Source organism: Lutjanus erythropterus, chromosome 13 (assembly GCF_056507025.1).
Source record: "Lutjanus erythropterus isolate fLutEry1 chromosome 13, fLutEry1.hap2, whole genome shotgun sequence".
Taxonomy (NCBI): domain Eukaryota; kingdom Metazoa; phylum Chordata; class Actinopteri; order Lutjaniformes; family Lutjanidae; genus Lutjanus; species Lutjanus erythropterus.
Genome location: NC_139329.1, coordinates 14,210,432 through 14,236,066, shown reverse-complemented (window position 1 = coordinate 14,236,066; position 25,635 = coordinate 14,210,432). Strand labels below are relative to the sequence as shown.

The window sequence follows — 25,635 nt, the reverse complement described above, 5'->3', positions numbered from 1 at the left end:
CATAGAATTGTTAAATAATTTACAGTATATTTCTCAAGTTAGATACATGTTACATGTTAGATACACGTTATTTTCTGATTTGACTTGCTGTCTTCTTGCCTTCTTCCAAAGTGTTACCAAACCAAAAAATAAAGTATAAAAAATATTTGATAAGATTACTCAAAAATATGATCAAGTGACAAAGTACTCACAAGACTGTTCCTGTATCCACCAACCAAGTATTCATAGTGAGGTGGGTGTGGATTCTGCAAAAACAACAAGAGTACGTGATTAAAAAACAAACAAACAAAAAAATGTCTGAATAATTCAAGATTTGAAAATATTATTTGAAGATTCTTAATCTGCTAAAAGAAATATTTCAACAGTGTTTCACAAAGCATCTCTTGCCACCTCAGCTCAGGTCTGAATACATTAAAATTCCAATGTCTGATAAATCATTGCAACTCCAGGCAATTTGTGGAGGAGGTAAAAATCTGTGAAACTGCATTAAATTTTCTCTCCTGAAACAGGTAAGTGTTGGCTTGAATATCAGATGACTAGTTATTCAAATATAATGTCACATTTGAATAAAAACACAGCAACTCGACAATAATAAACAGAAAATAAACAGACATTCAGTATTTTTCTCTAAATACACTATTTTTAAAAGTATAAGAGTAGATTCAGGTATTTAGTGACTTCCTAAACTTTCAGGTGAATCACTAGTCGACCTCAAGTGTAGCAAATTATGTAGCTAGCAGGGGTCAAGCACCCCATACAGTGGTAATGCAGTTTCATGTAAGATACATTTACCAAACTCATTTTTTTATCTTATCCTGTAAAAGTTGAACATGTTGCAAAATAATTAAATGGATAGTTCACCCTAAAAATGAAAACTCAATCATTATCTTCTCACCCTCATACCAAGTGAAGGTTGGGTTAAATTTTTTAGTCCACAAAACACTGCTGGAGTTTCACAGGTAAACAGTGTTGCAGAATCTCACAAACAATTGCAATGAAGGGTGACCAGTTTAATCACGTTTTTTAAAAAAAAATCATATTGGTTTCACTGTATTTGACGGTATTTTTTCATGCAACAGTGTTCTTACCCACATTTTCTTCTAATGAGAAAAGAATTACTGCAGTTGATTGGCTTTAAATAGCCCATTTTACTGTCATAAGGACTGTATCATGTTTTTTTCCATGTCCAGACACAGGTAAAAGCATGACAGCTTCAAAGTAAGGTTACCATCACATGGTGGGGATGTTTAGTCCCCACCCACGCTAGTCGGCACCAGAAATACTAGTAGTTTAAAATATTTATCAATATTTTATTCATGCACGATGCCAGTCGCATGCATGACGGAGCAAAACCGCGGAGTCGGCTCGCCCAGTATAAATTACGGATAAGATTTTCTGCAGCCGCACGCCACTAGTCGGGGCTCCTGTACTGTCAGATGGAAGCCCCTCTCGCCCAGCGCGTATGAACCGATCGCCGTGGGAACTCCGGATGTTTACATCAGCGAAGTCGGACAGATGAACGTAGACTGTGACAGAATAAGCTGATATATATTCACTCGGCTGGAGAAACATGTAACCACATTAAGCACAGACACAGACATAAACCTGCAAGCGGAGCTGCTGCTGCTGCTGCTAACGTTAGCCACACTGTGTGTCAGGCTAGCAGCTAACGTTAGCTCTGGGTCCTTTACCTGCAGACACTGTGACCTTCTTCGGTGTGAAAAGGTGAGGCGTTTAGTGAGTTGTTGTCATGTTTTGTACATTAATGTGTAAGGTTAGCAAGGCGCAAAGTAGCGCGCACTTCAGCGGCATTTAAAGTACGATTTGGCGATTGTAGACTGTGACTAACGGCTTCAAATGGCTCTTAATACACACTATTTTTTGGGACAGTGTTTAACATTATAAATTAATAAACTCTGCTAACTTGTAATTGCTTTCTGAGTGTTTTCTTAGTGTTAGACTAGTCTAAATTAAATTTTGCGTTTAATAGACAGGGAAATTAGTTGCAAGGAACATCCCTAGTGCACACGCTCACGCAGGCACGCCTGTGGTGTTGGTGTGCAGCAGTGAAATGGGTCCCAGCTGAAACACTTTGCCGCCGCGCACGTTCCGGGCGTTGTTTGGGCTGTTCACCGGTATGGCGGTGAATGAAAAATTAATATCATAACGAAAATAAAGACAGGTTTTCGGTACGAACCGGTATACCGCACAGGTCTTATAAAATGCCTCCATACGCCTAAAGTTCCGACATGCCATTGCATGTGCACATGAACGTGGCTCCAAGCTAAGGATCTGCCCTGAGGATTTAGGCTAAAAATATGGTGTAAATAACATTTTTTTAGTCAACTTGGCATGTTGGAGTGTTAGGAGACTTGGATTACACCAGATGAGCAGCGAGGAAGCATTTCATGTTTTTATTCTGTTGTTTTGTTAACATTTGAAAACTGCTCACCATTCACTTCAACTGTTTGGGAGATCCTGCAACACTGTTTTCCTGTGACACTCCAGCTGTGGACTGAAAAACTAAACCTTACATTCAGTCAGCATGAGGGTGAGTAGATAATGATTGAATTTTCCTTTTTGGGTTATCTATCCCTTCAACAGGACATTGCTGCTAAATGTCAATTTCATGTCATTAACTGCTGATTTACTTACTTAGGCAGCTTCCTTACCCAACATTTGACATCTGTCTCTGTAAGCTGTCAAATTGCATTTCCTAGGAAGGAGACACTGTCCAGAAACCACCAGTATGCACCAAAAGAGCCATATGGCCGACTTACTAAGTAGCTGAGCTAGTACTGCATTAGCAAGCTAACAGACCCTTGTCTCAGCAGCTGGAGTCTATGTATCTATTTCAGATAGTAAACACAGGTGTTACCAATCATACCAATTAAGGTTCTGTTCCACTCAGGACAAACAGGGTGCTGATATTGTGCATGTTGGCTCACTGGGAAGGCTCTGCTACACTAAATGGAATGGGACATTAATTAGTATCAATGTGGTTACCATGAAATATGTCTCTAATGTTGATGAAGTCTGCTTGACTGCACATAATATGTGATATAATAACATCGGATGCATTACTCTGGAACAATTTAGCCTTAAGTGACATTATTACTTATTGACATTATCAATTAGCTTTTCCTCATAAGAATGATGGTTACCATTATTATCAGGTTAGGAAAATGGGTGGCCTCATAGTCATCATTTGCCCCCAAAATCCTTTTTCTTCCTCTTTCCAGCTAAGAATGTTTTACCTAACACATAACACATAAATCAACAGTCCTTTTGATAACAAACAATATGCATTTAATCTATGCGACAACACCTAAAGTACTTACAGCTGATTTGCTTTATATAACTGTGTGTAAATGTTTTAATATTTATCCATTTAATTTGTAACACCACATGCCACATGAAATAATAGTTTTTGTTTTTGATATGACTAATCCAGATGAAGTCCAGTAAAATAGTAACTGAGGAAAAATGATGCTGCAAAATAAAAACAGACTTTGTAAATAATTTTTAAACAGAAAAAAAACTGCTGGAAATAAATGAACCTAAATGCCCTGCAAAAAAAAGTGAAAAGAAGTAGAATTTATGATATCATACACTGAGCTGAAATGAAAATATACATATTTTACAGTTTCATGGTTATAGCACATATTCTGATACTGATGCAGAAGATGTGCACCAGAGGCAGAACCTGCTAGAAACTCTCCATCACCACATGCTCTTTGGAGAACGTTAGCGTTCTAAAATACAAGCCTGACTGAGACAGCCCACAGTGGACGCTCAAACTAACTGGCCTGTGGGAAATATTACCATGATGTATTGGTCCAGCCCAGGACAGCCTGGCCCGGCAAACCCAGGACAGATCAGGTCCTTATTTGTCCAAAGACAGGCCACAGCAGGTGTTAAAGCTGAGTGCTCCAGGCTTGGCTCATCTACCAAAAAGGAACCAAGAAAGCAGTCGAGGGTTGCTGAGAGGGGAGCGGAGTGTGGATTAAGAACATCCTAAGAGAAGACATTTGGGCTGGAAGCAGTTGAACCAGAAACCTGGGGCGTAGACAAAATCTGTGAGAAAGTAAAGGCTTTGCTGTAACAAGTAAGTTTGGTTGGCTGTGTCTTGTTTTTTTTTTGTGTTTTTTTTTTTCAGAAATAATAGAGCTATGGGGGGAGAGAAAAAAATCCTTTTGCAATTTGCCATGCTGGATGCTGTGAGAAAAAGAGAGAGAGATCAAGGACAGTGAACAAAGAGGCAGAGAGGTAAGGAGGAAAAAGAGATGTTCTTGTGTTCCACTTGCAGTGAGACAGCAACCTGTTCAGCACTTTGTAGCTGTGAGTTACTTGCTACTCCTTTAGACTACAGAGTTATACCATCAAAGAGTTTACTGGGGCAGCTTAAAAACAACTTCCTTTGGTAGGTATCAAAGCTTACTGAACTAATTAGTTCACCAACCTCGACATGTGGTGTATTTGCTGCAGCAAGCAAATTTTCCATTTTCCATTCAGAGACTAATCTCAGGGCTAACTGTTCCGATGGCGTGTAAAGTTACATTTTGGTGCTAAAATCGGGCTATTGCTGAAAAAAAAAAACTATAAGATTTCTGTTTTTATGCTGGTTCACCAATGTAGACGTGATCATGTGTTCTGAGCTTTATGCAAGATGTTTTGAATATTGATTTATTATATTATATTATATTATATTATATTATATTATATTATATTATATTATATTATATTATATTATATATTGATTTATGATATTAATATTTCAAGCAATGATCCCTTAGATTTATCTTAAGCACACGTTAAGATTGGAGGCAGGATATATTACAGCTTACCAATAAACTTTATTGTCCAAAACGATCAGGTACATGATATCAGGTACAGTAGTTTCACCAGTATTTTTAATAATTGTAAATAACTATACATTTTTTTAAAAAAGTATCAAATATACACAGTAGAGCCTTGTAGGCTAATGCATATAACAGCACCAGAGAGTAAAATAATTCCAATATCTATACATCTGCCTATATTATTCAGAATATAATATAAAAGATTAACATTATTGCATTGATCCCTCATATGTGGTAACAACTGTGACAAACATATGTAATGGAGGCAGGATATTTTACAGTTTAAATAATTATAAATAAAAAAATATTTAAGGGATAACACAGTGGGCTCGATTGCATGGTTAATTACCTAAAAATCAATAATCTGACACAAAACATTGATTTAAAAATGATTTCATTTATTTAAAAAGATTTTGTGCTGCGTTCAAATAGAAGTTGTAAATGACACAGAAGTCGAGAACAGAACGTTGTGTACTTGGAGCTACTGTTACAGAAAACTTCCACTTCACAATGCTGTGAACGTGATCGCTCCTGCAGACCTCATGATCAGAACTGAATCCATAGCAATCGTTAGTTCTTCGTAGCAACAGTCATATTATAGTATACCAAAATAACAGACCTTAGAATGCTGTGATTGACTGAACAGAATTGAGCATTTAACAAAGTCATGTAATAAATATATATATAATACTTACAAAAATTAAATGCAGCATATAAGGCTTTTGCCTAATAGGGTTGCAGCATATAAGGCAAAAAAAAAGAAAAAAAAAAACAGCTGTGATAGCTAAATATATCTGTCAGTCGGGTTCTAATACTTACAATACTGGCCACAAAGCTAACAATTAAAAGCACTCTCTATTCTGTTAATAAAAAAGTTTTTACATCAATGCATATCTGACAACGTGTCAAACTATGATGGGCCAATACTGGGCCAATAATATCGGTGAACTGATGTGTGTATATAGATACAGTGAGCGACACATTTTTTATTAGAAGAACATCTGTAGCTTGATGCATGCTTGTGTTTGGCATTGAACAGTTGTGATGTGTGTAATCTTCCCCCTGCAAAGATGCACATACACACTGATGTACACAAGCTGAATGGAAGATGTGGGGACTGAGCATGAGAGAGGAATCTAAATTCAAAGTAAAAGAGGAAGAACACAGTTCATCAGTGGTACAAACACGATGCTTTATCTCACACAGCAGGTGTGTGGATTACCTTTTTAATTGGATCTTTGTATGAGCTTGGCAAAGGCAAAGGACTATTGTAGTTACTGTTGAAAGGAGGATGATAGAGCAAGGAAAGGGCAGGGGATGAGCAGACGAAGGGAGGTGAGTTTCAATCATTTTTGGTGCGTGTGTCTGGAAACACAAACCCAATTACCACCGAGACAGAGCGAAGACGTGTGTTCGGCACGTGCACGCGCATGCGAGTACACAAACACAAGTGTATGTCTGCTCTGAGCATCATCTTCTGCTTTCTGAGTACACTATAGGATATTAGCTCTATCAGTGTGTGAATTTAGAGAGGATGGTTGTCCTCTGTCCCTCTGGTCCCTCTTATCTACTGGAGGCAATATATCAGAAATAAAACTGGCTATACACAGTTGCACCCAGTTGAATTAGGAGTCAAATGAGTATTGTCATTTCACATTGTCTGTCGCAACCAGGCAGATCAGATCAGCACCACCTTAACATCATCATCATGGCAGCAGAGCTCCTCCAGGCCACTGGGGGCAGAATGGAGCAGATGGAACAGCAGATGGGTCAGATGAGACAGATGTCAGAGATGCAAATGTCCTCCTCCTCCACCTCCTCCACCTTTAGTTCCTCCATGAGCACCACCAAGCTGCGCAAAGTCTCGCAGGGCTTGTCAAGGACCGTGGAAGGTAGGATTTATCCACCAAGATCATCTTCTCCCATCTGCCACGCTCTCTAATGTCATCTTTTTAATTATGAGACATGGCATGCGGGGCCATCTGTTAGAGTGTCATTACAGTGAGCAAATATAAAGTTGATGAACACAGGATGGTTAAAATAGTAGCTTTAACTGACATTTCTTACTTGTCCCAGTGTGCAGAATATGTCTTTAGCCACATTTCACCAGGGGAAAGGAACCTTTTTAAAATAAAAAAACACCATAGCTTTTTCATGCATCAGTGGACTAAAGCTCTGTTTCCACTGCAGGGACCGTTGTCTAAATTAAGTTCCAGGGATGTTATTTTACCCCTCAAAAAGTCCCTGCTCAGGGGTAGTACCTTCCAAAAGTGCAGCACAGAACACTTCTGATTGGTTGTGTACTCCATTTTTTTTTTCAGCCACAATGTTTAAAAATCTGCAGTCACAGTTTGCTTTTTGTTCATTGTGCTTCAACACATGAATTTCCTAAGATGAAGTTTACCACTGCTGTTTGAGCAGCCAAACTGCACAGGTTCCTCCAGACTTCCTAGACATCGTCATCAAAAGTAACATCATACAAAAAGTTAAGGTAAAGGTAAAGAAAGTGTACACTTCTTATGACAGCTTGCATTCAATCATGTGCATACTGTAGAGAGATGCTACTGCAGCAATGGTGGCTTGTTTATTTCCGGTACTTCACTGGGTTCATCTATAGACTACACAGGAAACACAGCATCTGGCTGAAGGAACCTTTTAGTTCCAGGGAGTAAAAGTTGGAGGTACTTTGGATGGAAATGTGGCTTAATTTGCCTAATCTCATGGATCTTTAGAACATGGTGGAAAAGCAGACAGCAATGGGCTGAAGGAACCTTTTAGCTTTTAGAAAAGTAGTTCCTGAGACTAAAAGAAACGAGAATGTTTTTTTTTTCTGCTTAAAGCTTTGAGCACATTGGGAACTAAATGATGTCAGGCTGCCATTTGAAGCCAAATCTAGACTAAATATTAACTACATTATTCAGCACTATAGTGCAGCAAAAACATTCAGTCTAAAGATAATATCACATTTGCATGTGAAGCTGCTCTAGCATAGTTCACCTCTTTGCACATGATTATGACATGGATGTCCTTTATGCTTCCTCAGAGCACTCTGGAGTTCAGCGTAAGACCTCAGCCGTGGTGGAGTCCTTCAGTCAGGTGCAGAAATCCCAGCAGATCCCCGAGGGAGAGTCTGTCCCAGATTTTGAGGAGAAGCTGCGCCCCATCACTGTCCAAGAAGGTGAGGTGAACTGCGCCATGAAATTTCAAGACGCGCCCTTTGCGTCTCCTAATATCTCTCTTCACATCACACTATAAACAACTGTGAGCTCCTGAGACTGTAAGAGAAGCTAATTTTAGATACTCGCCCATAATTTGCCTGGAAACTCCAGATGACCCAAAGGAAGTAAAAGTTCGCTGCTATGTGTAAACTTCAGAGAACTATTCGGCTCTCTTGGTGAAGTTACTGTAAATCCACTCTGATCAAAGTTCTCACAAAGACCTCACAAAGCACAAAGACACTGTGATAAATTTTGTGCGATGCTTGTGACCACCGCTGAAGAAACCCTTTGCTGCTTCTGCTGAATACTAGTGTCTGTTCTGCATATGTTGTGGGTGTCTGAGCCTTATTCACCCGGGCTCTACCTGTGAATTATAGATTTAGAGGCTTGCAGAAGATATCCTGTCACAATATGCAGAACACTGCAGAATAACATTAGCATTCATGGTTTGACCTTCCACTCACTGGTCTCAAAAGGAAAACAGGAAAAGGCAAAAAAATGGGGGAAGTGATTTAATTTGCATTAAACATTCATTCTCAATGCTCCGATATGATTTAATGTTATGTTTGTTAAAAGTAATTGTTAATGCAGAAACAATAGGAGCAACAATAATTACCCTGCAGCTTACTGAAGCAGATAACACGCATAAAACTGATCTGTCATTCCTAGGTGATGGTGCTGTGTTCAAGGCCAAGGTGACAGGCAGTCCCCAGCCCAGTGTTACCTGGGAACGAGCCAGTGGGTGCCCTCTGTCTGAGGCGGCGAAAGCTTTCCACGACAACATAAACAATCAGCATACGCTCAAGGTTTGTCACTATGATGACACAACTCATAGCATGCTTCTGTGATTAAAGGAGCTCAATGACAGCTTTTGAAAACAAACCCAAGGCTGTAATTAAAGAAAACAATAGTCCTGAATGATATTAAAATGAGGTTTGTGTTGATTCTGATTAATATTGAGCCACTTTATTTTTCTGCAATCATGAAAAGGTTTAACCATTTTGTTTCCCTTCATTGTGCCGTTTGATATAACTGACTAATATCAAACAAGTATTTTAGAACATTTGTTAATTCTTTAGTCGTGTAACAATATTAGGGCTGCAACTTATGATTATTTTCATTGCCATTTAATCTGTTGTTTATTTTCTCAATTAATCAATTAACTCCATAGTGAATAAAATGTCCAAAAATGGTGAGAAATGTCGATCTGAGCCCAAGATGACGATTTCAAATGGCTTGTTTTGTTCATAACCTAAAGATAGTCAGTTCACTGTCATAGAGAAGTTAAGAAACCAGAAAATATTTACAATTAAGAATCAATGGATTTTGCTTTTTTCCAAATAAAAAATTACCCTGAGTGTTATCAAGATAGTTTAATCAGAGACCATCACCAATGACTGCATTACATACCCACACCAACAAAGACTAATTTATTCTAACATTACTTCTGAGTCTTCAGAGTTTAGCAAAACAAGGGAAATCCAGATTTTATTCTGTCATTTGATCTGTTGCACAATTAAAAACCATTCAGTAAAGCCAAGTTTATTAGTATGAACCATTATTACAGTTATCAATACGCTTGCTTACTCAAATGATAATAAATAATTTATAAAATCGAGTGCTGTCGGGACCTTGTAAGTATAAAAGAGTGGGGAAAACCGTTTGGCTGCTCCAGACGTTACATTGTATACTAGCTGGATGAAAAATTAGCCGTGCATTATGTTCGCTATAAGCCTAGTGGTCTACTCATGATGGCTCAGCAGAGAATTTCGTTGGCCAAATTAATGGAGCAATATAGCCAAATAATAGGAGATTAAAAGTGAACATCAGCACAGTAAGAAAAAGCAAGACTGCCTGACTATAAATAGAATGTAGCTTTTTTTTTTAATCAATACTTTCAAACACTCCACGTGCACTTAAATCTCAATGCATTTACCAAGATACAGCATATATTAAACATACAACGCTTTGAAAAGTGAATGTGACCATACCGGAGTTCTGCAGAGGGCAGCGACTCTGTACAGCCCGTCATTAAGCCGAGGGGCTCTGCCATCTTGGTGCTGTCAACTCAGACGGCACACCATGCATCATGAGGAAAAGTAGCTGGAAAGAAAAAAAACTCTCTCTGATCCTTTTATCTATAACCACTCTGGAGTGGATTTAGCGCTTTCTCTGTACCAGCCGGGGAGCTTAAGTGAAGCTTAAATAGCTATTATAAAGCAATTAACTTGTGGGTGCTGACATATGCATCTCCCCTTGCCATCTGTTTCTCTGGTGAGGGATGACTGTTAAGTTGCAGCACTAAATGTTTACTGAGTATTCCCAGCATGACACTGCCTCCTTCTGCTGCAAATAAGTACTGCAGTGGGACTGCAAGTGACCAATTGACTCTATGACAGTTTTTAATAGTCTTACAGTAATAGCTTTGATGAATTTCCTCCTCTTCAGATCAAAAACCTGACCCTGGAGGATGCTGATGTCTACGAGTGCATTGCCTCCAACAAGCACGGAGATGCCATCTGCTCTGTAACGCTCACTGTCACAGAAAGTGAGTCTAACCTCATCATATAACATACAGTATATACCACACAACCATGAAACTCATGTTGCAACATTCTCTTGAATTTCTCTTATATTTTATCTTATGATGAATCCCACTTGATTGTAAATTGAAGTGGCCAATGGTTTGTCCCTGAACACTATATAAGACAGGTGTCATGTCGAGTGAAAATGCACAGGACACAGAATTGGAGATGCAACCAACAAATCCCAGAGAAGAAGAACTTCAGCTGTAGTGAGTTCAACATGCTGTGTCAACAGAGGGACACACAATAATGGAAGTTAATTTGTGAAATAAGAGTTGAGAGTTAAATAATGTCTGTTTTAATTCTTAATTGATTTAATTCAAATGATTGGTGGTAAAGGAAAATATATCAAGAGCTTTTTGATCAGAGCTTAAAGGAAAAGCTATATTTTTTTTCACACTTCCGTAGGACATTTAACCAATAATATTATTTATTAATGCATTTAGTTATATTTTTGACTTGGCAAATAACCTTTTATTATTATTTCACTTTCTTGGCTTCATAGATGTCTTCAGATGTACTTATTTTGTCTGACCAGAAGTCTAAAACTTACAATGCATTGAATTTAAGATATAAAATAGATAAAAACAGTAAATTTAACCCCTAACTCTCACCTAACACCCCCTCAGCCCCCACCACCAACACCACCACCAAATAATAATATAATGATAAATAATACTAATAGTTATTGTTATAAATATAATAATTATACATATTAAAATATTTTTTAATTTCTTTGCATAGGACAAACAATTGTTGACTGTGAAAACAAGATGTTTTTATCATCTTGGTAAAACCTCTTGTAAAGTTTTCTCAAGAATAAGAACGCATTGTTGAATCCCAGAAGTCAGTGGGTACTAATATGCTAAGAACAAATCATGGATATGTGCAAAAATGAGAGGAAATTTGTTTGTATGTTGCTTCCTGCATGAGGCCCATTATGTGAAAATTTCTCAGTCCTGATAGTTTTTTAGAAGATTTCAGTTTAGTGTATGTGCTGCTTTTACTCTGCCTCAAGTGAAGATGCTCTGTCTTTGTTTCTAGATCCAGCGTTGGACTTCAAAAAGAAGCTGAAGAAACGGTAGGAGCCTGTTGTCTAATACTAGCCGTGACACTCCCAAAACCTGTCAGGGTGTGATGGAGCTCTTCTCTGATCCACCCCCATGCATGCATCCAGAAATATCTACAGGATGAGATCTAAAGAGCCCCTCTGTGTACCAATGTTGCCACTGCTGCGGAGGAAGATGCTTTTTCGTGTTGTCATGGCACAAACATTTGCATGTGCTTAAGCACACATTTCCTATCTTACATGTTTCTCCTCATGCAGCAGTGTGGGCAAGAGAGAGGAGAAGAGGCCACCTACAGAGGAGGAGATGTTAAAGATCCTGGCTGGAGCTGACAAGAAGGACTATGAGAGGATCTGCGCTGAGCACGGCTTCACTGACTTCAGAGGCATCCTCAAGAAGTTGAAGGAGATGAAGAAGAAAGTGGAGGTGGAGGTGGGCCTGTCACACAGAGAGCGTGTTCATGTACCACAGGATCACATAAGGAAGAAAAGGTTTGGGATGTGATATGAAAAACAGCTTAAAATAGAGCCTGGAATGGAGGGGGGGAAAAGTTTAATGTCATGCAGCACAGCCATGGCAACAAAGGTTTGTCGCATAGCAACGCTTAAGTCAACTAAAGTGAAAATGGGGAAACACTGCAGAGTCATGTTGTAGTTTTTCATGTGTTTAAAATCTAGGTGTCTGATCCTTTGATTTTACCAGATGATTCGTGTGCTGAAGCCTCTGGAGGACATCACTGCCAAAGCTGACACCAACGTTGTCTTCGACACCATCCTGGAGCTGAAGGATCCAAACATCAGGATGCACTGGTTTCTGGTATCACTGATGATGTGTCTGTGCATATTTATTATAAAATATTTCCATTACATGAAGCACTTGTTCTAGTTTTTAACTCATCCAGGCATTTTGTTTACGATTCAGGGTGCAGAGCTGCTGCGGGTCCAGTACTCTCATGGGAAATACGAAGTGAAACAGATGGGAACAAAGCACATGCTGTGCATTTCTAGTGTGAGCCTCAGTGACATGGGCACCTACACGCTGCAGGTTGCAGACAAGAGACTGTCAGCCAGGCTTAACGTCATAGGCAAGTGGAGAATGAGACTCAAGTCCTCCTCACTGCTCGTAACTCAGAGAGACAGAGCCATCAGTGACTGCATTACATACATACTCTTAGTGTGACTTTGTGTTTTCATACATAATGTTTACCAGATAGGGACATGTTTTATGTGATGTATGCATATGTGCTTTTGTTGTTTGTTTTTACACCTTGCATGTATTGTCAGTTATCTGTCCCATCTCACCTCTGTGGCGTATAGTTGCCACGCCAAGATTTTTTAAATGTTTTTATTAACATTTCATTGCCATTTTGAAATAACAACATTGCAAGCATACATATGACACATATCTAGTAATACAACAACCAGTCGTATTAATGTTGGAGCTGCTATATTGGACACGTTTACAGTGCTTGGGACGGACAAAACAACAAAAGAAAAAGGAAAAACACAAGTCAATAACAAACAATAGCATATACCCATACTCAGCGATATCACATACAGTGATAATAATGTTGAGGTGTAGTGCAGGCTGATCCCATTCCACAGAAATGGATCAGAAAAGTGATGATGGGCACTGGAAATATATGCAGGCCTTTGAATCTTTGCGCCCTTCCCAGTCCTTCAACCTGGACCTCTGATGTTGGAGAAGTAACGCTCCCAGTCTGTGTGACAGGCCTTCCAACAGGGCTACTGTACCTAAATGATAATGCCAAGGATTTACACTAGTACTTTTACTTGTAACTGAGCATTGTTTTAGTAATGTAACAGTATTTGTATTTGAGTACAGATTTTCACTGACTGGTACCCGATACTTACTTGGTATCAGCCAATGAGCAAAGTTAAGGTATTGGAATTGGTATCAGAAAGGAATAAGTAGTATTTTTTAATTACTGTGTAAGATATCATATCGTATCACAATAAAATAAACAGTGAATTGTTCTAATAGTATAATATAATAATATAATAAATAGTATTTTGTTGTAACAAAAATGTTTGTTGTTTCTTGTAACAGGAAAGGTTTCTTGTTATAATGTGTTAACAGTAAACTTTTCACGTGATACTGATCTGTTAGTCATTTTCTGGTGTGGTAGCAACACACTCCACCTCATCTCTCTTAAAAGTAATACTTTGTTTATCTCTCTTTAGAGCATCCTTAGTCATCTCTTTCTCTGAACACCCACATATCAAAGCTTTGATTGCCAGACACGCTTTGTATCTTACAAAGGCTGTTATTTGTTATTTGGGTTATCCTTCTCAGTGAGATGTTTACATGATTTATTCCAAACACCTTAAATCATAGTTAAAAGGCCTTTTTCTGCTCCCATTTCTCTTTCAGATGAACCTTTGAAATTCTTGTCTGATTTCAAGCCCAAGGAAGTGACGGAGCGCCAGACCGCCGTGTTTGAGGTCCATCTCTCCAAGAAGACAGATGCACCTCTCATCTGGAAGGTTTGTATGTGACTCAAAAAGACACACTGAGGGACTTGAATACACTTTTACAGAAGCACATGCTATTCTATCAAGGACGAGACTTAAATATTTGCTCTCTAGGAACACTTCTAGAAGTTTTTGGCATCTGAAAAAATCACGCAAAAGTACTGCTGACACTTTGAACACCAGGGAAATACACACGATTGAAGAGGAATATGGAAATTGTTTTCCCAGAGGTGTCTCTGTTCTGGCAGGTGAAGGGAAAGGAAGTGAAAAGAGATGAAAAGTTCGATGTGTCCCTGTCTGAGGATGGTCTGACCTACACCTTGAAGATTAAGGATGTGAAAGTCAGTGACACCGGAGACTACACCATCAGCATTGGAGACCTCACTGCCACCGTGCCACTTTTCATTGAACGTACGGACTGGTTTCACAGGCTGCACCCACATAAAGAAATTTTATGTGTACTTTTTTGTTGTTATGCTTTGTTGTGTTTTGTTTTCCCCAAAAGGGCTGTGTCTTCCTGTTTTAGTGGAGCTAGCATTTCTAAGGAAACAAACTTCCCCCTTCAGACTCAGTTGAGACGAGCAGTCGGTGCCTTTTTCCCCCCGTCCCCTGAGATTAGAGGCTTTCGTTCCTTCATAGCTATGCTAAACAACATCATCTCCTCTATCGTCCAAATGAAGACGTATGTGTAGCATAATAAATCCTCCCTCCTAGTGCCGAGTTGAAAGTAATCCAACCAAATCCCTCCTCACAACAAGCTCATTTATTACGCCTCTGTCTAACAAGATGCTTACTTGCCCAAGGTGCAAGCTGGGGCATGTAAATATCTTCACAAGGACATGTGGCTCTCCTCTGGGGTTGCAAGAACAGAAGCATAGTAATTGAGGTTGTGTTAATTGCAGTTATTCATGAGTAGACTCTATCTGTCTAGTTTTTTTAACTGTAATTATATAATGAAGCTCTACTGTATGTGTTGGGACTGAATATAAAGAAGAATAAGGCTGGAGATTTTTAAACCTGCTTGAATCATGGTTTAACTTTAAAGGCAGAATCAGTAGTAACAGTATTTGTCTGAGCTGAAGTTTGGGGTTGGTGAAACGTCCCGAGGGCAGCAAATAATGAGAAAAACAAGGAAATACAGACAGATCACAAGGTCTCTGCAGATACAGATGTCACCACACACTTCTAGTGGGTCACAAGAGTTAAAATCACGTTAGTGATTTATCTTGCACCAGATTTTTAAACTTGTGTAAAATTAAGAGAGATTGACATAAATATAATATAAATATAAATATATATATTTACACCTCAGTTTAGTTTTAACCAAGATTAAATTTGATTCTGTTGCACCAAACCTCCAAGTTTAAAAAGTGATATATATTATAGTATTAAGTTTAAACCTTCCCTTAATTTTGGGTAAACAAGCATCTCCATTCTGAATAAACTCTACTTAAACTCCAATTTCACTTTACATCGCTAGACTTTTATTTACTAAACTGAGATTAGTTTTTAATTGTACAACAGAGCTCTGCTTAATTTTTTTATTTTCAGATTTACATATTTTAAACCTAGTTTTGCTAAACTGATTATCCTGAACTAATCTTAGATTAAATTAATCTTTGTTGGTGCAATTCTAATTAAACTCAGTTTCCATGTGTTGATAGTGCAGAAAATACTGAAAACATAAAGTGAAGCATGCTGGTAAAGACCAAATAAACCCTAAGGTGACTTTTTTTAAATTCTTGGTCTATTTAACTTTTCTCCAGGGATTCCCATCAAGTTTACCAGCCAGTTAAAGAACGTCCGTGTTCAGGAGCGAGGCAAGGCCCGCCTGGAGTGTGAGCTGAGCTCTAAGGACGTGCACATTCGGTGGCTCAAAGATGGCTGTGATATCACAGCGAGCCGTCGCTACATCTTCATGCGCGAGGGAAAGAGGGCAGAGGTTATCATTGAGGACTGCGAGCTGACAGACGAGGGAGAGTACTCTGTCATCTGCACCCAGGACAACGACACACACCAATATGTCTCTTCTGCCAATCTGACCGTGGATGGTAATGATTTCTGTCTGTCTGGAGTTTTTTTTCCCCCAATATAAGCCAGCTTGTGTAAAGGAAAAGTTCAGCCCACAATCAAATATTCATATTTTTCCTGGAACCTTTAAAATATTTATCCATGTAGATTATTTTGGTGTGAGTTTTGTAGATATCAGCCTTAGAGATGTCTGCTTTCCGACCAAAAGATATTTTATCTGCTCTGAGCACCGCAAGCAAAGTGGCATCTACTTCCATTATATTCAAGATAGGGCAGACATTTCTGTGGCCGATATTTCCAAAACTTGGCAGCTCACACCAAAACAGTCAAGATGGATAAATTGCATAACACTGTTGACTGATAAATAAGACTCTAAATCAGCTGTTTGTCCTTGCGTGTGTCCAGAGCGTTTTGCCTCAGTGAAGAGTGGCATGTCAGATGCTCAGTGTCCTACAGGCGCCCCTGCAGAGCTGTGTGTGGTTCTTGATGATGAGAAGGTGGACGGAGTGTGGCTGAAGGACGGAGTGGAGGTAACAGATGATACGAGACAGGGTGAAAGGGCAAACACTTATCAGTAAGTATGTCTTTAGCCATGACAGCAGCCTGGCTCTAGTTTGGGCAATGCTGGTCTGTTAGGGCATCACTTTGGTCCAGAATGAAATATTTAGATAACTATTAAAAGGATTGCCGTGAGATTTTGTACAGACATTCATGATCCCCTTTAATGCCTTTGGTGATCCCCTGACTTTTCTTCTAGCGCCACCAGCAGGTCAAAGTTTTCACTTACCCATACCCTCCTAATTAGCATATTTTATTATGAAAATGTAAACTAAGTTAAACTAAGATGCTAACATCAGTACAACTACAGCTTCACAGAGACACTAGTATGTCTATAGGTTCTTGTGATGTGTTCTTGTTGTGTTCAAGTGATGGACAACCTTTTTACCATAATCAAGAAGCTTCAAACCTTTGACATAGCCACGTTTTAATGAGGTTACTTGCAATTATACCATTTTTAATTTAGCATACTCACTTCTGTTTTTGATCATTAATTTTTCAACATGTATGTCTGTGTTGTGTTTTGTCTGTGTTACGTTTGACAGATTTCGAAGCTGAGTGGGGTTCAGGTGGTCAAACAGGGAGCCGTCCACAAGCTGATCTTCTCTGGTGTGACTGACGCCCACGAGGGCAAATACACCTTCAGAGCCAAGGGAGCGGAGAGCGAGGCTGTCCTCTCCATTGCAGGTGTGTGTTGGCGTTTCATATTTGAATATATGCAGAGGTGGAGTAGACACTGAAGCAAGCTTTCTGCCACTGTCTTGGAAACAAAAACTGTGTTCATATTCAAATCCAGACAGTGTCTTTTTTTTTGATACCACCACTAGTAGCCGCCAAAGACAGAGTTTTTTTTAATTATATGTAGGCTAACACAGGGTCAGCGGTACATTGAAATGTGTTGGATGAGAAAAATAGGTCAGCACAGCAAAACTAGTAGCAAAAACAGCCCTAGTGAGGTAACGATAAAATAAGAGAGAAGAGAAAAACTGGAATGAGATGAATAAAATAATTGTGTATGAATGAAAATGAAGTTTTGTGTGTAAAAGTGATAATTGTATACTGATGTATTAAAAGGGTATCACTGCATAAATATGTGTAATTATACTATATAAGTAATGAATGTATAAATATTCTACTCTATACTATATAAATATGTCAAAGTGAGGAGTTAACAAACCTTTACTGAATCAATACCATAATAAAATTAAAATACAGTCTGAGCTCTACATCCACAAATCCATAAAATGACATCCCAGTATTATCCCTTTTCCCCAGACCCTCCAGAAATTGATTCCTCTGTGCTGGACCTGTTGGGGGCCCAGCCTGTGACTGTGAAGGCAGGCCAGACGGCCACCATCAAGATCCCCTTCAAAGGCAAGCCGCCTCCCAAGGTCACCTGGTACAAGGACGGAGTGGAGGTCATGGAGGACGAGAGGACAAAGGTGGAGAGGTCAGCTGACGGCACCACACTGGTGCTTAGCAGGTGGGTGTTCGTAGAGGTGCATCGTCCACTCAGACATTTTATCTTTTCAAAGGTCACAGAAATTAAAGTGCGGATTTTTAAGTACTTCTTCTTCACTAGATGTGTAAGAGAGGACAGTGGTGCAATTATGCTCCGTCTGAAGAGTGACTGTGGAACTGCTGTTGCCAACCTGCACCTCAGTGTGATTGGTGAGTGTCAACAAACACACACAAACTAACAGTTCAAGGCAGTGTTAGAACAGCATCTCCCATGTTCTGTGAGGTAAAATTACAATATAATGGCTGTTTCTTGTCAAAGAAGACCACCAGATGACAAAGTAAAGTGGTGAAAATATTCTAAATACAGCATGCATTTAAACTGATTGATTTTATTTAGGCAGACCGGTTATAAGTGGCTAAATTACTCTAAAATGCTTCTCCAACACATCTACTGCGGGTAACACACTGAAAATAACCTCATACAACCCTACATCAACTCATCCAAACTATCCATTTAAGGCAGTTTTCTTTAATGCAGATTTGAACTCCTTTACATGTGTTTTGCCACATTCCCCAGACCATCCTAAGCCCCCACAAGGGAAAGTAGAGTTCCTTGAGCTCTCGAGAGCGTGCATCAAGATGAAGTGGAAGGCTCCCCGTGACAATGGGGGTAAGCAAGTGACCAGCTTTGTGATTGAACGGCGGGTGGCAGGTAAGAAGTCCTGGACCAGGGTTGGTGATGTGGACAGCGGTACCACCACCTTCAGTGATGACAAAGTGGAGGAGGGCCAGGCGTACCAGTATCGCATCAGGGCCGTCAACTTGGAGGGAATGAGTGACCCTCTCGAAACAGAGGAGGTGTGCGCTGGAGAGCCTGTAGGTGAGAAATGAAATACATTATCAGCATCAAAATCAGCTCTCAGAGGTGTGACTTGCAATCACCAACTTCCTTATCATCATCATCATCATCATCATCATCATCATCATCATCATCATCATCATCATCATCATCATCATCATCATCACAGCCATTAAAATGATCATTTCACTGTCAAAGTTACTGTCTTTCTTCATAACTTCTGTCTGAGATCGCTGTTTAAATCCACCCACTCAGAGCCTCCAGGCACAGCATCCCAGCCCCAGGTGTCCAACATAACCAAGGACACCATGACAGTGAGTTGGACACCTCCAGCCCATGATGGGGGAGCCCCGATTCTGGGTTACATCCTGGAGAGGAGGAAGAAGGGGAGTAACATGTGGATACAGGCCAACAAGGAGCTGCTCACAGGTCAGACTCTGAGTCTGTTATAGGCATATAGAACATATCTAGTCTATCTATATCTAGTTATTTCATGCATTTAATAAGGTTTAACAAGGTTTTCATTTCTGCACTGGGAGTACATACATAATCTGTTTTGGTTGCATTTCATGTGCCTCATTTTGAGTCTTTGTTATTGTCTCTAGATCCAAAATCCACGGTGGAAGGTCTGGTGGAAGGTATGGAGTATGAGTTCAGAGTCACCAGTATAAACAGGGCTGGAACAGGCAGCCCCAGCACCATTTCTAACACTGTCCTGGCCAAAGACCCGATAAGTGAGTCCTTCGCTGCTTGCTTCATTTTCTTCGCTTCCTTTCCTCTCTGTATCCATATTATCTAGGCCACTGGTTACCAACCCAGGGGTCTTACCCCTACCAGGGGTCACAAAAGCGTCACAGGAGGTTAGAAGGACTTCCCAATTTTAAGGGGTGTTTTTATTGTTGTTGTTTTTTTTTAGTATACAGAATATTTCATACTTTCATTCATATCTGTGAGGAAACTAAATGAAATGTTTATTTGTAAAGTTTGAATTGTTATTCAAGTTTAAGTAACAGATAAGGGCACGGTGAAGACGTGACACAAACCGCATTCACAGAGCCTTCACTCCTTTACAGCCTCATCCTGCTTTAGAAAAGTATACCACTGAAAAAACAAAAAGCTAATGGAACAAAAGGAGAAGAAAACTCCTGAGTCAAAAAAGATACCTACTAAATATGTATGGTTGTTAAAAAAAAAACATAACACAGACAGGGAATTGTATTAAAAGTTGCTAAAAAATACCAGGAAAATCCATCTCTGATTAATATTCTAAGGAAATAATTGGCTCAAAATTTATTCAAATTGCTTTTTTATACAAAAGTCCTGCACTTTTTCCTAGCGCTGTTTGGGTTAATTGTATAGTTAATCATTTGTTTTCTGCTTTTATTGTTATGCATTAAATATAACATGAAATTTCCATAAAATATGTCACTTAGTCAGGGGTCATTAGTTAACTCAATGAGGTCCATTAAAAAAGGTTGGGAGCCACTGATCTAGACTTACATATAAAACACTCCCTTTGTAGAAGCTCCTGGCTTGGTGAGGAACCTGTGTGTGTCCGATTCCACAAACTCCTCCATTTCTCTGAGGTGGACACCTCCGGAGCAGGGAGACGAGCCCTCAGGTTACATCCTAGAGGTTCGCCCCGAAGATGCTAAGGAGTGGACGAAGGCCAGCAAGATCCCCATTGCTGGCACTGCCTTCAATGTGGGAGGACTTCAAGAGCGGAAAAAGTACCACTTCCGTATCCGGGCTGTCAATGAAGGAGGTGTAGGGGAGCCCATCGAACTGCTGGAGGGTGTGCCTGCCATGCCTCCACCCGGTAATATGACTCTAGTTGTCTTATTCCTTGTTTTCCCCCCTGTTAGATTTCTCTTTTCTCAACCATTTTAATTATTGTTTCAGTGGCACCCAGGTTTGATCTCCAGGGGAAGCTGAAGAACCAGATGGTGGTCCGAGCTGGAACAGCCCTTTGCCTTCACATCAGCTTCACTGTAAGGCTCTGATGGTCCTACACATAAATCCTATCAAATGAGTTCTTACCCCTCAGTCCTTCTCTGTGTCATCTTTACAGGCTTCTCCTCCCCCAGCGGTAACCTGGTTTAAGGATGGCATCATCACTGCAGGACGAGAAGTCATCACCAAGAGCAAGAATCACTCCCAGTTCCTCATTTCCACCTCTCAGCGATCTGACTCTGGTGTCTACCGTGTTAACCTGAAGAACGACTTTGGAGAGGCTCATTATGATGTCAATGTGAGGGTTACAGGTAAGTGACAAAGGCTTGATTATATGCATCTAGACTTCAGCTGTCTGCATTTTACACACATTTAAAAATGTAGTCCCTAAAATTATAAATCAAAGGTTGCATTTCCAAATCAGTCTTTGCGGCTTTGTGAAAACTATAGAATACGCAGAGTGATATTTCAAATCACTGGGCTGTGGGCTTTGGATTAAATGCAACATCTCTTCTCCTCATCATTCCCCATCTTTGCTCCTTCAGACTTTCCTCGACCCCCGAAGAACCTGCGCCTGGAAGAGGAGGTTCCGGGCACAGTGACCCTGCAGTGGGATCACACCCCGGACCTGGCTGACAGCGATGAGGGTGCACATTATGTCATCCTCAAACGTGACACCAGCACCGCTTCCTGGTTCACCGTGGCCGAGTGTGTCTTCAACGGCAAGTACACCGTCACCGGACTGCTTCCAGGGAGGAAGTACTTCTTTCGAGTCATCGCCCAAAACTCAATAGGAGACAGTGATCCCTTGGACTCAAAGGAACCCCTCATCATCACCAAGGAGAAAGGTGGGAAGGAAAGACATTTGATTTCAGAAGTCAGTAACACTTTATAGTAACAGTACACAAACTACCATGAATTCAAGCATGACTTAATGCATGAAAAAGCATGAATTCATTCTTGCAGTCCCTCATGAACTATCAGCAATGTACAAGAATTAACAGTATCTCTTGCATGTTTTTTTTCATATGATGTCATGTAGATTTGAATGTCCCACTGTAAGCAGGCTACTTTATTTTTATCCCTGTCAAGTGTAAGTGTGTGCTTTCATGCGTAATGACCAGAACCACAACTTGTTCGCAGACAAACTTGAATACTATTTTTCAGCTGAGTTTTCAGAAATTGTGCACAGTTTCAAAATTTATGAAAACTTTTAAATCTTTTTTATGACTTTTATGCCTTTATATTATTAAATGTTCACTTGGACTCTACACCTTGCCTTCATTTAGTATTCAAGGCTTCATGAATATGCAAATAGTCCCCAGCCACCCCTCTATCCTTAATGCAGGATCATTTCACTGAATGGGGTTTCAGTTTCTCCAAATCTTCAGTTTAAAATACTCCAGACTCCTGCTCTGTTTTGATCAGCGGTCACAGTCACCTCTCTAAACCTGAGCTTGCTGCAGAGTTTGCTTTCATCCGTATGTCATAGTTTTCATGTGCCTGTTTGCTATCAGATAACCTTAATGGCTACAAATATACGCAGATGAAAGGTTTTGATATCAGTTCAAGTTGACAGCTACTCAGTAGTGCATTATGATTTGAATAATAAATAAGTAAATTACACAATGTAATGCATACTTACTCATCAAAGTACAACAAATCTATAAAATGACTTATTTACAGTAATTAAGTCTCACCATTTCACAAAATCACTATGATGTACTGATTGTTAGCAAAATATTTCATCATGGTTTGTAGTGCATTGCCTGACATATTAGCCCCAAGTAACCCATCTTTCCCAAAGCAAATCAAACTAGAAGATCTTTTCCAGGCAACCCCAAAAGAATATTTTGATGCAGCCCCTTTGTAATCATCAACATTTTTTAATTGACTTTTCAGCCTTTATCTTTTTATGACCAAAAATGGCTTGAGGGAATTTCTTCAAGCTTGACAGAAATGTTCACTTGGGCTCAAGTTAAAGGTCAGGTCACAGCGACCTCACTAAACACGTTTTTGGCCATAATGCAATATTTCATACGTTAATTATGGCAAAATTAAAATATCTAACAGGATTAAATGATGAGGTGATGACATCTTATATCTAAAGGGTCAACTTCACTGTGACATCATAATGTTCAGCTCTCCATCAGTTTTCTGTACTCATCTGTAAAAATAGTCTCCAAGTAAGAAGATCTTCCTCACTGACAATTAGTCACTGGAATCACACATGTATAATCAGAACTGCCAAATGCCAAAAATACATTTGATACATTTAATAAATTCCTTCAAAGAACATGATAGGAGCCTGGACAGACATGGATGTAAACTGCAACTTCACTGGTTGGGAGTGGTATACAACTGTGAGGCAGTAATTCTGTGTTTGTTGTTTGACTGCTTTGTTTTATATGACCATTGACAGCTGATTTCTCAGTCTTCTTAACCGATATCTTGTTTCAGCTAAGGGCATAGGACATAGGACATAGGGGTCATGTTAATGTTGCTGGAACTTAACAAATCTCTGCTGGTTGCATCTGGCAGTTGTGGTGGCATTGCAGTAGGTGCTTCATCATTTGCTGCATGGCTGGGATCTGCGATAAGCAAATTATTTAAACAGCATTTGTATATGAATCATTCTCTCCCCAATTTTGTTGATACATATAAGCAGCTGGTTGCTGTAACTGTGGTCCCTGTAAGCATTTTTCACTGTATTTGATTCTGTATGTGTATTTTGTATTTGTGTTTGTGCATGTGTGTCTAAGAGTGCATCAGCAGCCTCCGGTTGAGGGAATATGCCACACCGCCACGGCAGGTGAAACCTACGTTCCTGCTGCCACTGAAGGACCACGCTGTCTGCAGAGGCCACGACTGCAGCATGAGCTGTGCCTACCAGGGCATGCCAACGCCAAAGGTGAAAAAAACATGACTGCTGATTTCAGTGTGGTGAATCTACCTGAAACATTTCTGTGCACCATCTTTGCTCCAGCTCTCTAAAGTAATAATAATATTGGTCATTTCCCTACATAGGCCTGCTGGTACAAGGGGGAATCCAAGATCTCTGACTGCCCTCGGTTTTGGCAGAGCACAGCCAACGGAGTGTGCACTCTGCTCATCCCCACCTGTGGAGCCAAAGATGGGGGAAAATATACGCTGGTGCTGGAGAATCCTCTGGGGATGGCCAAGTGTTCCTGTAACCTGGTGATATTTGGTAGGTTTTATGAGGGATGGAGAGGAGCATCCAAAATACCACTTAAGTAAAATATATAAGGTTCTGGATAGGATATATATATGTGTGTGTGTGTGTGTGTGTGTGTGTGTGTGTATAAAAATAACAAAATGTACTTAAAGTAACAAATGAAAAAGTTCTTGTTCTGTGGATAAATGTTCCCTGTGACTGATATATTGTTATATCTAAAAATTAGATTGTTAATACTGATGCATCAGTGTGCAAGCAGTATTTTACTGTTGTAGTTGGTGGAAGTAGAGTAGTGCAAAGGTTATTTAGTCCAGTAGTTCCCAAGATAGGGGGTGGAGCCCTTCAAGCAGTGACAAGATAACACTGAGGGGTTGTGAGATGATGAAAAAAAAAAGTAATCTAATCTAATCTAACTAATCTTTGATTTTTTTTGTGAAGTCACAAGTCAAACAGGTTGAGAAGTAGTCGTTTAATCTTTAACAGTGTGTTATATTTTATGAGCTTATCATACGATTTTTGTTTATGTGAAATCTTAATCTCCAGAGTAACTATAGCAGTCAAATAAATGTAGTGTAGTAAGTACAGTCCAATATTTTCCTCTGAAATGAAGTGGTGTAGCAGTATAAAGTAGTATAAAATGGAAATACTCAAGTAAAGTGCAAGTAGCTCAAATCTATATTTGAGTTACACTTGACTATTTCTTCTTTGTCTCTCTGTATGTGATGTGTCTTCCAGATAAGGATGACAAGAATCTGTTGGAGAGCCTGACCAACCAGGCAAACAAAGAGAAGCTTATTTTGTAAGAAGTCTGCTTTTTGCCATGACAGATGCACTTTGATTGGCCACTGACCTTATGCTGCATGTCCTGTCACCACAAACAATGATTTTAGCTGTGGTTAGAGTTTTAGAACATTAAAAATCTGTATCAAAATGCTGCTTTTTCCATCTTTCAACTCAGTTTGCCCTTTCCATAGTTCTGGTAATGTATCAACAGCCCACTAGAGGTCAGACTTGCTCCCATCCTCGTGTGGACATTGTGCTCCAGGGGCAGATTACTGTTTCGTGTGTTAGAGGGATTTCTACTCATTAGTCAGCTCGCTCAGCCAGAGAGGTTGTCCTTTCTCTCTAAGTCACAAATGTTTTTCTCTCTATTAAGAAGTTAGACTTTCATCTTTTCTCTAGGGTGTCCTTTTTTTTCCCCAAACTCACTTGTTTTGCAGGGCTTGCTGTACCAGGCCGAATGCCATGTCAACCAAGGAGCAGAGTGTGTGTCTGCACATAAAAATAATTTAATTATAACAAAATGCACCATGTTCACACACTTTGGAGCCAGAGTTGAAGAGCCTGAGG

At 39.7% G+C, this 25,635-nt stretch overlaps 1 protein-coding gene across 1 annotated transcript; it reads left to right on the top strand.

The window, feature by feature from the left end:
• The first annotated feature begins 1,472 nt into the window (after window positions 1-1,472).
• On the top strand, window positions 1,473-25,216 carry LOC146316309 (immunoglobulin superfamily member 22-like). The gene is made up of 27 exons (XM_084735045.1): window positions 1,473-1,725; window positions 4,160-4,269; window positions 6,536-6,754; window positions 7,906-8,040; window positions 8,750-8,886; window positions 10,529-10,628; window positions 11,710-11,746; window positions 11,993-12,164; window positions 12,435-12,548; window positions 12,654-12,816; window positions 14,127-14,239; window positions 14,476-14,638; window positions 15,994-16,278; window positions 16,664-16,788; window positions 17,362-17,503; window positions 18,092-18,299; window positions 18,399-18,487; window positions 18,855-19,157; window positions 19,392-19,565; window positions 19,742-19,870; window positions 20,659-20,955; window positions 21,039-21,127; window positions 21,208-21,400; window positions 21,635-21,937; window positions 23,852-24,000; window positions 24,117-24,297; window positions 25,021-25,216. The coding sequence occupies exons 3-27, from the start codon at window positions 6,571-6,573 to the stop codon at window positions 25,086-25,088; spliced, it is 4,053 nt and encodes a 1,350-aa protein (XP_084591171.1). The 5' UTR covers window positions 1,473-1,725; window positions 4,160-4,269; window positions 6,536-6,570; the 3' UTR covers window positions 25,089-25,216.
• The last annotated feature ends 419 nt before the right edge of the window (window positions 25,217-25,635 follow it).

What these genes read in the sequence shown, in the direction of transcription:
- LOC146316309 (XM_084735045.1), top strand. Translation starts at nt 6,571, where the DNA reads ATGGCAGCAGAGCTCCTCCAGGCCACTGGGGGCAGAATGGAGCAGATG. An exon ending in ATGCACCTCTCATCTGGAAG is followed by an intron (nt 14,240 to 14,475) that starts GTTTGTATGTGA and finishes CTGTTCTGGCAG; the next exon opens with GTGAAGGGAAAGGAAGTGAA. An exon ending in GGCTGTCCTCTCCATTGCAG is followed by an intron (nt 17,504 to 18,091) that starts GTGTGTGTTGGC and finishes CCTTTTCCCCAG; the next exon opens with ACCCTCCAGAAATTGATTCC.